We start from the raw sequence: 14,814 nt of genomic DNA on the forward strand, positions 1-14,814 counted from the left end.
AAGACATAAGAATCAAATTAATACTTTATTATCAAACACTATATACAACAGAGGTTGCTAATAATACAGAATTAAAGAACGCAGTTGTTTTTTTTGTTTTTTTTTTTTTGTTGTTTTTTCTTTTTTTAACATTTTAACTTTTCTTTCCTCTGCCACCCAAGAAAGTACAGTACAAAACAATAGTCTAAAACTACCACGGACTGTTACCTGGTCTATTAAAGGATACACAGTATCCACTAAACAGACAGATCTTTATTCCCTGCTTCACTTTGCAAAGGCCTTGGCAACCAAGGGCAAAGGTCGCCGGGGTTTGACCAACTGGGGCTGAGGGGGACTCCAAGGCTTCCCTTCATGCTCTTGAATTGTTTTTAAAGTTAAACCCACTACCAAGATGCACAGACATCCTAAGCCCACAGAGGATTGTAACAACACCACAAAAGGCCACCAGCGCTTTCTGGACAAGATCAAAACTGCCTGGCACCAATCGTCTTGAAAACGCCACACAAGTGCGTTAGCTATGATTATGTCACTTACAGGTAGAAAAGCATATTGTCTACTGGTGTGGATAGTTCTGCTTTTTTTTTTTTTTTTAACGTAATCTGTGGCGGCAATGACAGTGACGTAAAAGGGTCTAATTGCACAGTGAAAGATGAGAGACAGTGGCAGAGAGGGCCATGAGTAATTATTTCATCATTTGTTAGAGACAAATGCTAGAAGAACCACAGAATTCACCATTTCTAAAACGACATTAGAACTGCTAATGCCCTTAGGACTAACTGGAATTATTACAGGATCACTTGGTGTCCTTGGTTGTAGTACATGCATTATTATTTTGGTTCTATCAATCCATCTTAGAAGGGATTTTTTGTCCCCTTCCTGAAACCCCACTAAAACCCACAAACCTGTAACTATTAATAAACAGAAGATACCTGGATATTACTGAGAGTGTCGAGCATATAAATAAAGGTAAAGGAATCCAATGCTTTGAAGTTTTGTATCAGTGAAACGGTGGGTGCCTTCTGTGATGAGACTCGGCCACTCCAGAGAAGTCTTAGATGGTGGAGAAAGAAACTGACAACATCTTTGAGGCTGGCAACCCCACTCAGATGGTTCAAGCAAGAGCAGACTCCAGCTGTCTCCACTCCAAAGGGACCAGGTAAGCCCAGCTCACATTCCAATGTGTGTACAACTCTCTAGGGTGCAGTACGTTCACAGCTGCCTTCCATTCACATATTTTTCTAATTTGAAACTACTCACAATTCTAAGCAATTTCTGATTCATGAAGTCCATCTATAATGTGAACTCCTTTTTTTTTTTCATATATATCTTAAAAACGAATATATAAAAAATCCTTTTTTTTTTTTCTGGAATGCTTTCAATTTTCCACATTACATGATCATTGCATTTACTGACTTGCTTGTTTACAAAGGCATGGTTTCTATTGATGTCGTGCAATAGCAAAACAAGGCTAGATCACCTTCCTATTGGGCTGACACTTTTCCCTGTCTAGGTTTTGGGATTTAGAGTTCATGACACCCCACCAGGAGAAACCCCACAGCTTATGTTTCCTGGTCATCAGCTGGGACCACCTCCTTGGCCATGCTAAGGTTCTTTAAACAGGGTCATCCTGTGTCCATTCTCCTTCTGCCCCAACCCTAACTATGAAACAAGATAACCCCCATGTTTCTAAATGTATCAAGGGATACCACTTTTTCTCACAAGTTTAAATAGGACAAGCATATATACTCACTCTCAGCATAAAGTATATCTAAATAATGTATTTTCTATTCTAGTGGATTTTTTAAAAAAATATTTTGTCAAAGTCTTTGGGACTCCATCTTGTTTATCTCCCACAGATAAACACATGTTTCCCCCTACGCTTTAGGCTGTGTCAGAAAGGGAAAGAATATAAAAAAATCAATGCTTGAATTTTTATTCCAAACTTTGGAATTTCTATTCCAAATTTCCCTTTAGCCCTCCCAAGTAGTGCTGACTGACTCTCCTGGTGACAAGGTTTGTGTCTGAGTCCCCTGTGATCACGGAGCATGGAGCAGACCATGGGCATCGGGGTGGGAGTAGGGGAAAGGCCACAGCACACGGGAGCTCCAGCAAAGCCAAATCGCATCTCCTCTGGCCACAGGACTTCCTTCCTTTCTACACATTGTCCCCAGAGGAGCAGCCAAAGCTATTCCACTCTCTACTCATCAACCCTGGCTTGTCAGCCTCGGGGAAGGTCACTTTATTCATAAAAATGCCTCTTTGAGCTCCTAAAAAGAAAAAGAAAAGTTGTAGCACCATGGTGATCTGTATTCAAAGGAAAAAAAAAATCAGGTGTGCGCTGCCCAGTCACTAAAAAGTTAGAGGCACTCACACCCCCAGCAACAGATAGTTTTCTCAATATACACTTCTTCTGCATTAGCATCCCTGCATCCAACCCTCCTTCTGGGAGAAAAAAAGCTTCTTCGACACAGCACACGTTTTGCTGGCAAGAACGCTTTAAGACAGTCATATCTGATAAAAACAAAAACTAGTATCTGAACCTTTGAGAAGCCTGCTCATTCCTACAGTCCTAGAGGATATGGTGCACTAGTATGTCTCAGCTTAATTCTGCCCCTCTGGACCTGACATGCCAACATAATGCTCCACACAATCACCTTCCTGTCCTTAATTCGAGAAGGCATAAGTACTGTAGGAGAGGGACACCCTCTCAGCCAGGCCACGGCTGGCAGCATCGGCCACAATTCTTCCTTATCTGCATACCGTCGTCGACACCCTGAGCTTACAGCGGTGAGTTCTGGAGGAGAACGCACAGGGGGGGAAGCCCCACTACTGACAATTTGGCATTTTCATCTGGAGTCCATTTAATCTGGAAGGGGTGAGAGAAGTCAAGGACCAGGGCTGGGGATGGGGCGTGGCGAAGGAGGGCAGTGACTAGTTTAGCCCCCAACAACCCCAGGTTGTTGCTTAGAAATCAGGCTGGAGGAAAGAAAACAAAACAAAAAAAAAAATCTGACATCTGCCAAAAACCAATAACAAGTCCCTTCTTGGGATGAGCAGTTAGGTGGATCTCTGGTGTTCCAAGACCCTGATGTTTTCCATGACAGGTGACGAGAGGAGACGGTGCTATAATGTCAAAAGCATCGCCAGGAGCAAGAGTAGGATTGCCAAAAGGCGGCTGGGGATCCTGGGCGTTTGTGCCGCGTTCTCGCCGCGGGATGGCTCGGCTGACTCATGTACGGTGTCATCTGTTCAAACAGAAAGCACACATTCCAATGAGATTTCACATCCTTAATAACTCTCTTGCAGCAGCCTGCTGTTAGCAGACCTCGCCACCCTCTGCAAAGTAGGGTAATGAACCCTGTGGCACCATTGACTTTCATGTCTGCATAATCACTCATTATTTACAGCAAACAAAGGAGAGGCAGGGGAAATTGGACTTCCTTCACAATATTTATACTCTCTCTTAAAATTGGGGGGGGGGAACTGTGCAACCAGTATAATATTTGCTGCATAAGCTCCTTTTGACTTTGCTACCAGTCAGATGTACTTTGCACAAAACTTGCTAAGGTAGGAAAGGTCCCTCTAAGTCTGCAGGGCCGTGGGGAGGAAAGCCATGTACTGGAGGGGAAGGAGAGAGAGTTATGTGGGCATATTAGTGGTTAAGCAGACGGGGCTGCTCATTTCTTTCGTTTTAGGCATTTCACAGGATTAGTGTTGAATGTTTGGTGGTTCGGTGCCTACACGCATTTTCAAATGTGAAAAATTAAATGCCAAAACAACAGTATTTTAAATAAACTATATATAATACCCAGTAAACTTCAGAAATCCTGTACCCACTGGGCTGCCTACAATTAGGAATCAATTATGGTGCTATTTCCATTACGGGCCCTGCATCTCCCAGATTAAATTACTTGAACTTGACTATTCTTATTTTTATCAGGCTGAAGCTTGGCACATAAATTATCAGTGTGGATGCAAATTTTCCTCTAAATAAAATGGATTAAGTGAGTTAAGCTTCTTTTATTTAGCTATAAAGTGTTCTACGAGGCTGCCTCTGACTTTGGATAGCCTCCCTGATCTGCATGATTAACAGGCTTAACTTCGAAATGGGAACTTTGCAGTAATTAGTGCCCAAAGATAGATTGGAGGCTTGCCCATGAGCCATGCTATTCTCTAATGTGGCCCATCTCCTTCCTCCCATCTGGCCTAGCTTATGCTTTTAGCCCAGATGACCTCTGAACATGTTTCTGGAGCTGACAGTTGGCCTCTGAGCAGATTTCATTTCAGCATCAGGGGGACTTCCCATGGGAACACAAGAATTGCTACTCGGGATTTGATGACTGGTTAATCAGAGAGAACAGTAACAAGTGAGACACCAGTAATTGTCCTCAATTAGGTAGACCCCTCAAGACAATCCCTAACATCCTCCACTGACCCACTGGGTGTCTCCTAATAGATTAATTGCCCATTATTTTAACCTCATGTGAGTCATCTTCTACACACGTCACATTAAGGGTCCTTTTTCTTACAGGGGTGAGTCACACATTCTATTATTTGTCCTAAAGGGATCTCTCTCTCTCTCTCTCTCTCTCTCTCTCTCTCTCTCTCTCTCTCTCTCTCTCTCTTTTTTTTTTTTTTTTTTGGCTCACACTTTTTGGAAGTTTCTGTTCATCTCATTCATGTCCCATGTGAACTAAGAAACATGACTTCTCAGAATTAAGTCTTCTGCCCCGGAGGGCTCCTATTTCAGCAGGTCTTCATCTAGGAGCCTACAGCCCTTTGTTTAATTTCTTCTCCTTCCCTGGACTTGAGCAAACCTGGATAGATTGCTTTTGGCTTAGGAGACTAGAAAAGGTTAGGAAGCAAGAATGGGAAGGCAAATCCCACACAGTGTAGCCCAGTATGTGCGGGCCCTCATCTTTTCTTTACTCTTTTCAGCCTTGCTAATGCATTAATTAAATCTGTAGTTAACAGGAGGCAGAAGTAAAGGCCCTTAATAGCCCTGAAATTAAAATCCAAATCACATTCTTAAGAGCACCAATATGGTGTCAATCAAAACAATGGAGCACTTCAGGCTTAATTATAAAAGAACCATAAACCCTGAGGATTCCACAGCTCATTTGGAAACATCACTTATATTTATACACCCAAAATTACATCACCTACTGGGGTTCTTCTCCACCCTTTTCTCAATAACCCATTACTCAATCTTTCACCTTGTGAAGCTTGGAAATATATTGTTTAAGGATACCCACGCTGCCTTTCTGTACTCCGGGCAAGTATGCCAAGCTGTGCTCCCCTGCTTCCCACCAATTTCAGGGGCTCAGCAAAGGGTAGCCACTATTCCACACTCACTCAGCACAAGGCACAGTGAAAGAACCTCGCAGAATAACTGATGTTCACAAGAAGGAAGACATTGGTTTCCTTCTAAGTGAAGTGTAAGTCTGATTGCACCTTTCAAATCTTGCATCCTGGATCACCTCTGGCATTAGCACTTCTGTGAGCGGTGTGGTCCATTCCTTTAACCTCATGTGTATGCACCTACTGGGCATATCATCATAAGGGTACTTTTTCTTACTGGGGAGAGTCTCACTCTCCTGTGTTTCCCTCAAATGGGAAAATACACTGCATGCTTTTGTTTCTACAACATGGTGTTGACCAGTCAGGATTCTACAAGTTATGCTTTGATTAAAACAGTCTCTGATGGGGAATTCTATACATCACCTCCCTCACCCATACCCCTTACCCATGGCAGTTAATGAGAAACTGGTTATCATCTAGATAACTTGGGGAAATTTCAGAATGCTAAGTTGAAATTCCCAAGTAAAATCTACCCGAATGGAAATTAAACCTACATAGGAGAGATTATCAGTACTTGTAATAATGAGTGTGGCTTGGTGGAAGAAAAAGTTCCTCTTTAGAAGCCAAATCGAGCCTTGCCTCTTTGTGATAGGATTCCACCACACAGGGGTTTCAGTGGTTAACTGAGAACACTAATGGTATTTTGGAGCATGTAATGTGGCATATGTCTGCCCTGAGATCATCCTGCATCCCTGAAGGTAGGAAACTGGCAGGCAGAGTGTGCAAGCAAACAAAAAAAGACAAATGCATTCCATAGACAGGTGAATTAGTACACATGGCTGAGAACATGCAGTAGAATCCTTTCAGACTCACTGGCTCTCTAGAGCCCGTATGTACATCTAGGGTTGGCTAAAGGAGATCATTTCTTAAATTCAACAGTCAACACAGCAGTAAACAACTTCAAGTGTGACTGACTAATTTTCTAGGAAATAAGGAGAAACACTCAAATCTGTTACCATATTCATACTGCCAGGCACTGAGGCTCAACTCCCTCTTACCATGTTAGTGAGGACACTTGCCAGCAATCTCTTCACACACACACACACACACACACACACACACACACACACACACACACACACACTAAACTACATTCTGCTAAGCTTTTCAAACTTCTATCAGGTATATGTTCACTGATTTGGGGCCACTGCGAATTCCAAGTTCTGTGTGAGAAAGACCTTGTGTCTTAGAAGACACTGACGAATGCTTCTGTAGGAGAGTTCTTAACATTTCCATTTTATCATTAGTTGAATTCAAAGTTGACTTCCTTAGTAACAGAATAGTCTTCAGTGTTCTTCTTCATTACCAGAAAAAAAGAAAGAAAGAAAAAGAAAAACCAAAACATGAAATCCCTTGAGACTCTAGAGAGGCTCCTCCTCACTAGAGAGGTGATTGGCTTTACCTAGGAAATATGATCATGGGAAATATATATCAAAACTATAGTCCTGAGCAAGTTTACAACAGACTTAACCTGTTGCTCATTCTAGTCATGACTTCCTAGTGAAACTAGGAGTTAAGTGTTTTCTCTGAACATCTATACCTCTAGTAGAGGGAAGAGCCTACTCCTATTATCCTAACATTGGGAGCTAAGGATATTAAGTCTGACAAGCTGAGTAGCTTGGGCAGGATTCCTTGGCCATGGGAAGAAGAATGTAAATTCTGTGGTTTTGAAAGAGCTCCTGTTTAACTTGTTGTCCCTATGGTAGTCATATCCTCAAGCTTGAAGTCTGGTGCCTTGAAAAGTCACAGTAATGCTTCCAGTTTTTCAGGACACAATTAAAATGCCTCCATGTCAGCACTCACTTCTTGCTACTTTCTAAAGCAGGGGTGGTGGTGGGGAACTGATCCCGGGGGAGCCACTAAGGCCTCTGAAAGCTACTTGTACACACCTCTCATTTGCACTCTGGGTGAGAGATGCCTGCCTCAAAAAAGACTAGAGTGCTTAGGAAACCCCTAACTCTTCCAGGCAGCCAGCTACAGGGCTAACGCTGTACCTACGGAGACAGGGCACTTACTCAGGGTATGTTTCCCTAAGGCTCATTCACTGTTATCCCTAGGACAATACTCCAAGGATGAAGGGGACTGTAACGCCCTTTAGTTCCTAGAACCGTAAGGAAAAAAAAGTCCTACAAAAAAGAAAAAAAAAAAAACAAAAACAAAAAACAGAACAAACGGAACCTTATCATTTACATAAGGGGGCTCAATCTCTTTGTGAAGAGGAAATGATTTTATTTCTCTTTAGCTCTAAGACGGTCATGAGGGAGATGGATAAAGAAAACTGTTAAGATCTACATAGGTGGGTGGACTAAAGGAAGACAGGGTCCTCCACGGAGTGGCTAGAGACCTGCTACCCACCACAACGGGTCTGGTTGCATTGAGATGAAATTTATAAGCAAATAAATGGCTTGTCCCAGTCTACACTATCTACAGTAGGCTACACTGTAAGTGGTTAAATGAATGAATATTCTTGCGGCCTCTACTTTTTTCACACTGACGGGGAAGTCTGAGTAGGAACATCAGTAGTAGAAAAAAAAAAATATATATATATCTTTAAAACTTATTTTGTCTTAGTCCTCAAAGCTTGCTCCTGGCCCAAGGGGCTGCTGTGTATATTTGTGGTGGCAGCACAATTATATGTCTCCAGGCCAAACTGCTATCAATAACCGGATAAATAATACTGAAATGAAATACAATTTTTCAGATCGGTTTCATTGATGCACATACATTTCTGGAGAGAACTAAAGATGTTGAGTCAGTGTTTGGGGCAGTGGTTTTACTACTTTTATCCACGGATTCAGATACGATTTAAAAAAAAAAAGGAAAAGAACGAAGTTTCATAAACATGTACAAGAGAAATATTTTCTGTCTTGTTTGAAAACTGGCCTTTATAGTCAGTGGTCCACCAACACGCCCTGAGGATGTGGTAAAAGGCAGTGAGATTTTAGTATTTTTTGGGTAGGGTTTCCATATTAGAATACTGCGTCCAGTGAGACCCCCGTCTGAGAAAGAAAAGTCGTATTCCATCTAGCATGCACTACACAAAGATACTGGGAGAATGAGGTAGGAGGTAAGTCATATTAGCAGGCGGCCAGCAATGGGCAAAAGCAGAAACGGCTGGAGCATGCACACATGCAGAGAGGAAGAAAGGAAAAAAACAGTACGGAAGCGTCCAGAGGTAGATGCGTTGGTTAAGGAGAGATTCTCTAAGCATACTAACCTGCTGGTTCTAATGAATTTTCTACTTTGTCGTTAACATCGAAAACACGGTCATGAACACCTATAGTTTTCATACAGCTATCTATAACAAAAATAGAGATAACAGCCAAATATGTTAGTGAAGACACCTTCAAACTCCCATTTCTTTTTTTTTTTTTCTTTCTCTCTATTGTTTCCTTTTATGGATGTAGAGATTGTTTGACAATCAATGGCACGTATCCACATGCCGGCATTGTTCCCATATGCTGTGCCCGTACAACAGTCTAAGAAACAACAAGTTAGCAAGTGCTGTGTACTTTCATACACAAAACGAAAAGCATCATGGAGAACAATGAGAAAAAAAATACGATGAAAACTGAAACATGGATGTGGGTCTACAAAAACGGGTACCACACAAGATTTAACAGTAAACCATTAAAAAAAAAAAAAAATGTACCGCTGTGAACCAGACCACAGGATAAAGCATGCGCAGTGAAGGGACCCTCGGAAGCTCGTTCTAATGAACTTACTTGTTGGTCTCACGAAGACTTTGAGTTTTAGGCAGGACCTTCTTCCGTTGTCTGGGATTGCAGAGGCTGCAGGTAAGATAAGGCGGCAGGGTAAGAGAAAAAGGAGAGAATAACAACTCATTATTCTTTGTTTTTCACATGCAAATAAATGGTCTCTATATACTCTTTCAGGGCATACTCTGATTCCTGTCCCGAAGTTAAAACCAATAATACTTTTCAGACTAAGACAAATGCTATAGAAAGGTGACTTCCACGCTCCCATCTTCTTTTTCCAGTACAATAAAGGGAGAGTCATGCAGGAATGTGGTAATCTACAGAGAAATGCTCAGGACTTCTATTTCAAAGGCACTTCCCTTCAACTTGATCTGCTATCAATTTTCTCTAAATCAGGAGGATAATGCTTGAACTCTCTTGCTTCAGGAACAGCTCCTCCTCAACTGCAGGAAAAGGGGCCCAACAGAGGCCCATGGTTGAGAGTGTTGTCAAAACCAGTGATGGACAGTTACGAGGAGGCGGACTTCAACATGACCTACTTCTGCTGGGGAAAGCAGAGCTTTGTCTGTCCTGAAAGCTGGTCTGTCAGTGCTCGGCAGGTAATTCAATTAGAGGTTTTACTCAGAATTTGGCTCTGCTTTCTATATGACTAACCCAGCCCCAAGACTCCACCACGCCATTGTAAGCACAATATGCTATTGAGAAAGGATGAGGCTGCAATAGCACATTTATCTTCTTTTAATTTTCCACAGAGAAGGATGGAATTAATAAAGTGGGTTTACTAAAACACGACAACATGTTTCAAGTTATAAATCATCTGAGGAAGAGACTTTCTCCCCTTCTTCAAGATAAGATCTTAAACTTTCCCTACTTTTTAAGATTATCTCCACTTAGTACTCACGGGGTAGTGTCAAAAGGATTTGGAAGGGTGGTCAGCTCCTTGGCGACCACATGTGTTTACTAATGCTCTCTAGAAATGACAAAAATCGCAGAAATGAGAGCCACATCCTTTCTTCCCCGTGGACTTGCTTCAAGTGGTTTCTCTGTTCAAAAAAGGCAGCTGACATCCATCAAAATGCACATGGCTTAAAATTAGTTCGGTAATACTGAAAGTGACAAGGAGGGAGCCACATGTCTTAGGCCTTCTCTCTCTTCTAGCTTCATATTATTCTTCGTGGGGAGCTTGAAAAAAAATGCTCCTTTTGAGGTGAACGGAGTCAAGCTCCAAAGTCCTTCTGCATGAATGTCCTTATTTATGGGGCTACAGATCCATGCAAGTCTCCTGCAGAACTCAACTGCTGAAGGATGGCAGATACGAAAGGACCTCCACAGGCACTATCACACACCTGTTGGAGCTCTTCATTTTAAGAAGAAATACAGAGAAAAGATGTTTTTGGGCCTCTGCATCTCTCCTGGCCTCCCTGACAAGCAGTTAAGAAGTGGTAACAGCTGGCTTTGCTGTAGGCTCTCACTAAATCAAAGTTGGGAAGACTCCCCCTACTGACATTAACAGTAATGAGTGTGTTATTAGGGGCGCAATATTTCACACTCTGTGGTTTGATCCAGGAAACGGTGTCCTTCCTGTGGACCTCAACTGCAAATGTACATACTAAATACACCACACACAGGTGACTCCGGTTCATTACAAAGCCCATGGGGTCTTAGCCATGAGGTAGGTGGTGGGAGAAGCACCACCACATGCACACTGCACTCTTCTGAGCCGAGATGAACTTACTTCAGACTCTGTGAGCTCGGCATGTCACATGCAAATGACTGACTTTTAACATGACACTTCAAGACAAGCAGGCTTAAAGCATTATCAAATGTAATTTTTGTTGTTGTTGGTGGTGGTGTTGTTTTTAGAGACAGGGTTTCTCCGTGCAGTTTTGGTGCCTGTCGTGGACCTTGCTCTGAGACCAGGCTGACCTCGAACTCACAGAAATTTGCCTGGCTCTGCCTTCCGAGTGCTGGGATTAAAGGTGTAAGACACCACTGTCCTGCCTGGCCAAATGTAATTGTTTTTGTGGGGAGCCTTTTTTTTTTTTTAATTTCATGGAGATTTTTTTGGATTTTTTTTATTAAGGAAAAACAAATGCTGACATTAAGTTATTGTACAGCGTATCAGAGAAAGTGAACAAAAGCAAAAGGTGACATCTAAAAAAAACTCGAGCATTGTCTTAGCTCACACACAGAGACATGAGCCTCAGCCACTGGACAAACATCATTCTTCTGCGAATCAAAGATACTGAATGTCCTTCTGTAACACGGAAAAGGAAAGGCTTGTTTCTCATCAGTCTTCCTCACGACTCAGTCGCCTAGCCGGGAAAGCTGCAATACTGACAGAACTGACCCGTACGATGCTGTTTGACTACTTTACTCCAATCCTTCAAAACTTTGTGGACAAATAACACTGATGCACGGTATAGTTTGTAAATTCACGTGTAAACTACAGTAGCCCAGCCCTATGAACTCTAGGCCCACCCAGCCCCATGGAATATAATCGTAACTCTATGGAGTGGACTAACCTAAGACGTGACCTTTGCTAGGCCCTAATCACCTGACTTCCTTATTTTCCACACGGAAACATAAAACCAAAAAAAAAATTATTTCAAAATATATCCCACCCATTATCAAAATTACTTATTGAATTTCTTTAAAAGTGCGATTGCAGTTTACTCCATGTTAAATCTGTGGCTTCTGCAGCCTGTACTCCTTGGCTTCCAGAGGGTGGATACATTTATTCCGCTTTAAATATAGATGGTTAGCCATTAGAAGTCTCGGAAGATACTAGGTAATTTGTAAAAAGTGCTTTACTTGTCATAAGGAAACAGATGGCAGAGGGCAGAGCACTAAAACCACAAAATGACCTATTAATTAAAATACGTAATATTCCCACAAGTCAATGCAGAAATCAAATCCTCTCGGGATCCCTAATAAGCAAAAGATAGAGCTATTGGTAGAAGTGAGAGATTGAAAACCTCAAAATGCCAAGACTCTGTTGGGAAAGGGAGGTAATGCCAAAGCCTCAACCTTCAGAAAAACATCATTTTGTAACAACTACCATTAACCTGACTTTAGTTAACAGAAAGTCTATATATAACTTTATAGATAGAAATTATAATTATATGTGCATTTATCATGCTTTGTGCTGTTTACTTTTTTTAAAAAAAAAAAAGTATAGCTGACTCTGAAAATTGGACGTGAAGAAACATCAAAGTGCATTATATATTCTTGTAGGTGTTACCGACCATTTCAAATACTTCTAAAACCCCCAATCCATGCCAGCCTCTTTATTAGAGGCTGTGGATGGTTAAGAAGTATAAAACACACATTCCTGCCTTTGTGTTGTGTTGTGTGTACTCCCGCTGTGGTATACACACTCTCTATAGTTTAGGGTACCGGAGTGGTCATGTGGTAACCGAGGTTCATATGAAGAACCAGGCCCGCTTTGTCAGGAAACACTCAGTTTGTCTGCAAGTGTGCTGGTGTCTTCTTATCAGAGGCTTTACGGCTCCTCCAGGAGCCAATCATGAATGAACAAGAAGAACAAAAGAATTAAAATGTTCATCCCTAAATTCCCAAATCAGAGACATGGCAAGCTGAGCAGGTGACTAAAACCTGGAGTCTTCTTACAAAGAAAACTTGAAGCTAAAATAGAAAAGAGTGTTGAACAGTTTCCATCTAAAATAAACTCACATTTCTTTACTGATTTTACTAGTAAAGAGGCACATTTGGAGTCGGGAAGTTGGGAGTAGGGATAGAGGGACCACTAAAACAAACAAAACCTATCATTCTACGTCTTAGTGACTATTTTATGAGCCTGTCTATAGGCCCTATTCCTGGAAAGTACCAGTCAAAACATGGAGGCACAAAATGGAATACAAGCTGAGATTTGCTGGTCCTCTAACTTAAGAATACAACACTAATATGGCCGCGAGGGTCCGGACTTCATTCATGATCTCGGAGGCCCAAAGTTTAAGCATTCCTGAAGCCTCATTCCCTTGGTCTCTTGGTGTTCAAACAAGCTTGGTTCAGCATTTAGTCAATGTGGCACCTATGAGGGACCACATTCCTGACCCCCAAGTTAGTACTTACAAATGCTATATTTAGCACTGCAAATGTAATATTCACACCTCAGGCCACTAATAATCGCCTATCGATCTAGACAGAGCAAGAGTACACTGGCATTGTGTTTGATGTAGGGCGCTTCTGCCATGGTTCTCAATGCTCCCACCAGAATGCTATTAATCCCCTAGTCTCCCATCCCCTCCAGTGTGGGCTGAGTTTAGTTTCTAGCTCCTAATGAACAGAACCAGGCACAAGTTAGGGCTTGGCATCTCTGTGATTATGTTCCAAAAGCCTCGGACTTCCTTCTTTCAAAGATTGTGAAAGAATGTGCCACATTGTGAGATTCAAAGTGGAAAGACCCATGCAACACAGATATGTCCCGTCAGGAGAAACTGATGATCCTTAGAAAACACACCAGGAACTCAGTGTTGCTAACAATCATGTGAATGGGAGAGAAAGAGGGACCTTCTTAGCTGAATCTAGAACTCACTGTAGCTTTGTGAGCTGAATCTGGATTCCCAACTCTCGACTAATTTGTTGGTTTTTAGACAGTTAGACAGGTTGAGCCAATCAATCTAATCTATCATTCAAGCATTTACTGATGTAGTTTACAAACAAGCCCATGTGATCCCAGGTTTCTCATGGCTGAGTTTTTGATTGACAGATGAAAGCATGGCAGCATCCTCCACTCATGGACAACCATGCCCTTGCTCCAAAGAGGTGTTCACTCCTCAGTCTGTTGCTGTGCCTGGAGAAGTGAATCGCTTACTACTTAGACAAATCTGGAAGAGAGGCAATTCTAAAGGGGCTGTTAAAGAAGTTTTTGTAAATGTCTTTTCATTTGCCTTCTCGTGTCTCAGTTCAACTCCAAATGCTTGGGTGAACATAAAGGAGTCTCAAAATAAAATGTGAACTTGAATTATAAGAGAAAGAATGTTTCTCATCAGATCTAGGAAACAGAATAGAAGGGTGAGTTTTAAAAACACCTTAAGTGAAAGGACTTAAAAAAATAACTTAAAAGTCTCTGATTATCCAAAAAAACGCCTATTAATGATCTTCCAATAAGAGTCGTCACATTAAATATAAACATGAAAGTTCAGGCTGCTCAGAAGTTCCTTGCTAATTGAAGCAAATGTTCTCTGAGACCCAAAAGTTTGCCAGGAGAAGGGCGGGACTCCAGGATTTAGTTTCTTTCAAATTTTCAAGTCCAGTGTTGTGTAACCATTTATCACCTCTGGCTGACCTCATTCGGCTTCTAATCTTAATTCCAAAGGCCACAGTTACCCTTTCTGAATCTATGTCAGTCGGGATACTTTGGGAAATTTTACTTCTAAAAACAGCTAGCCACTTTCTTCTCTTTAAAGGAGTGTGTCTGAGACACTAAAAATGTAGTTTTCTATGACGTTTGCCACAGGCAGTAGTTCTCAATTTGAGCAAGTCAAAAGAAAATACAGGTTATTAGCTGTTAGCAGGACACAGTTTTTCCCCTGTAGGTTTTTCTTGTAGTTCAACGCATAACACAAATATATACAAATTAGACAGGTAAAGCCAGAATTAAGCACTATTCCGTCCACAAAAAAAAAAAAAAAAAAGGAAAAGAAAAAAAATCCCATTTAAATCCAGAGTGTAACTGGAAATGTCTTCCAAAATTTAATGAATCAATAAA

At 41.5% G+C, this 14,814-nt stretch overlaps 1 protein-coding gene across 2 annotated transcripts in view; it reads right to left on the reverse strand.

The window, feature by feature from the left end:
- Nucleotides 1-575: 575 nt before the first annotated feature.
- The window catches only part of Efna5 (ephrin A5), a 281,144-nt gene continuing 266,905 nt past the window's right edge, over nt 576-14,814 (reverse strand). Inside the window, exons 3-5 of one of the 2 annotated variants that reach the window (XM_028874007.2) lie at nt 9,087-9,152; nt 8,579-8,659; nt 576-3,245 (exon numbers count right to left, since the gene is read on the reverse strand). In XM_028874007.2, coding sequence (XP_028729840.1) covers nt 3,124-3,245; nt 8,579-8,659; nt 9,087-9,152 — 269 coding nt within the window. In that variant the 3' untranslated portion in view covers nt 576-3,123. The remainder of the gene's footprint in view (nt 3,246-8,578; nt 8,660-9,086; nt 9,153-14,814) is intronic. The other variant, XM_028874008.2, reaches the window with a different exon arrangement.

This window comes from Peromyscus leucopus, chromosome 13, assembly GCF_004664715.2.
Source record: "Peromyscus leucopus breed LL Stock chromosome 13, UCI_PerLeu_2.1, whole genome shotgun sequence".
NCBI classification, from domain to species: domain Eukaryota; kingdom Metazoa; phylum Chordata; class Mammalia; order Rodentia; family Cricetidae; genus Peromyscus; species Peromyscus leucopus.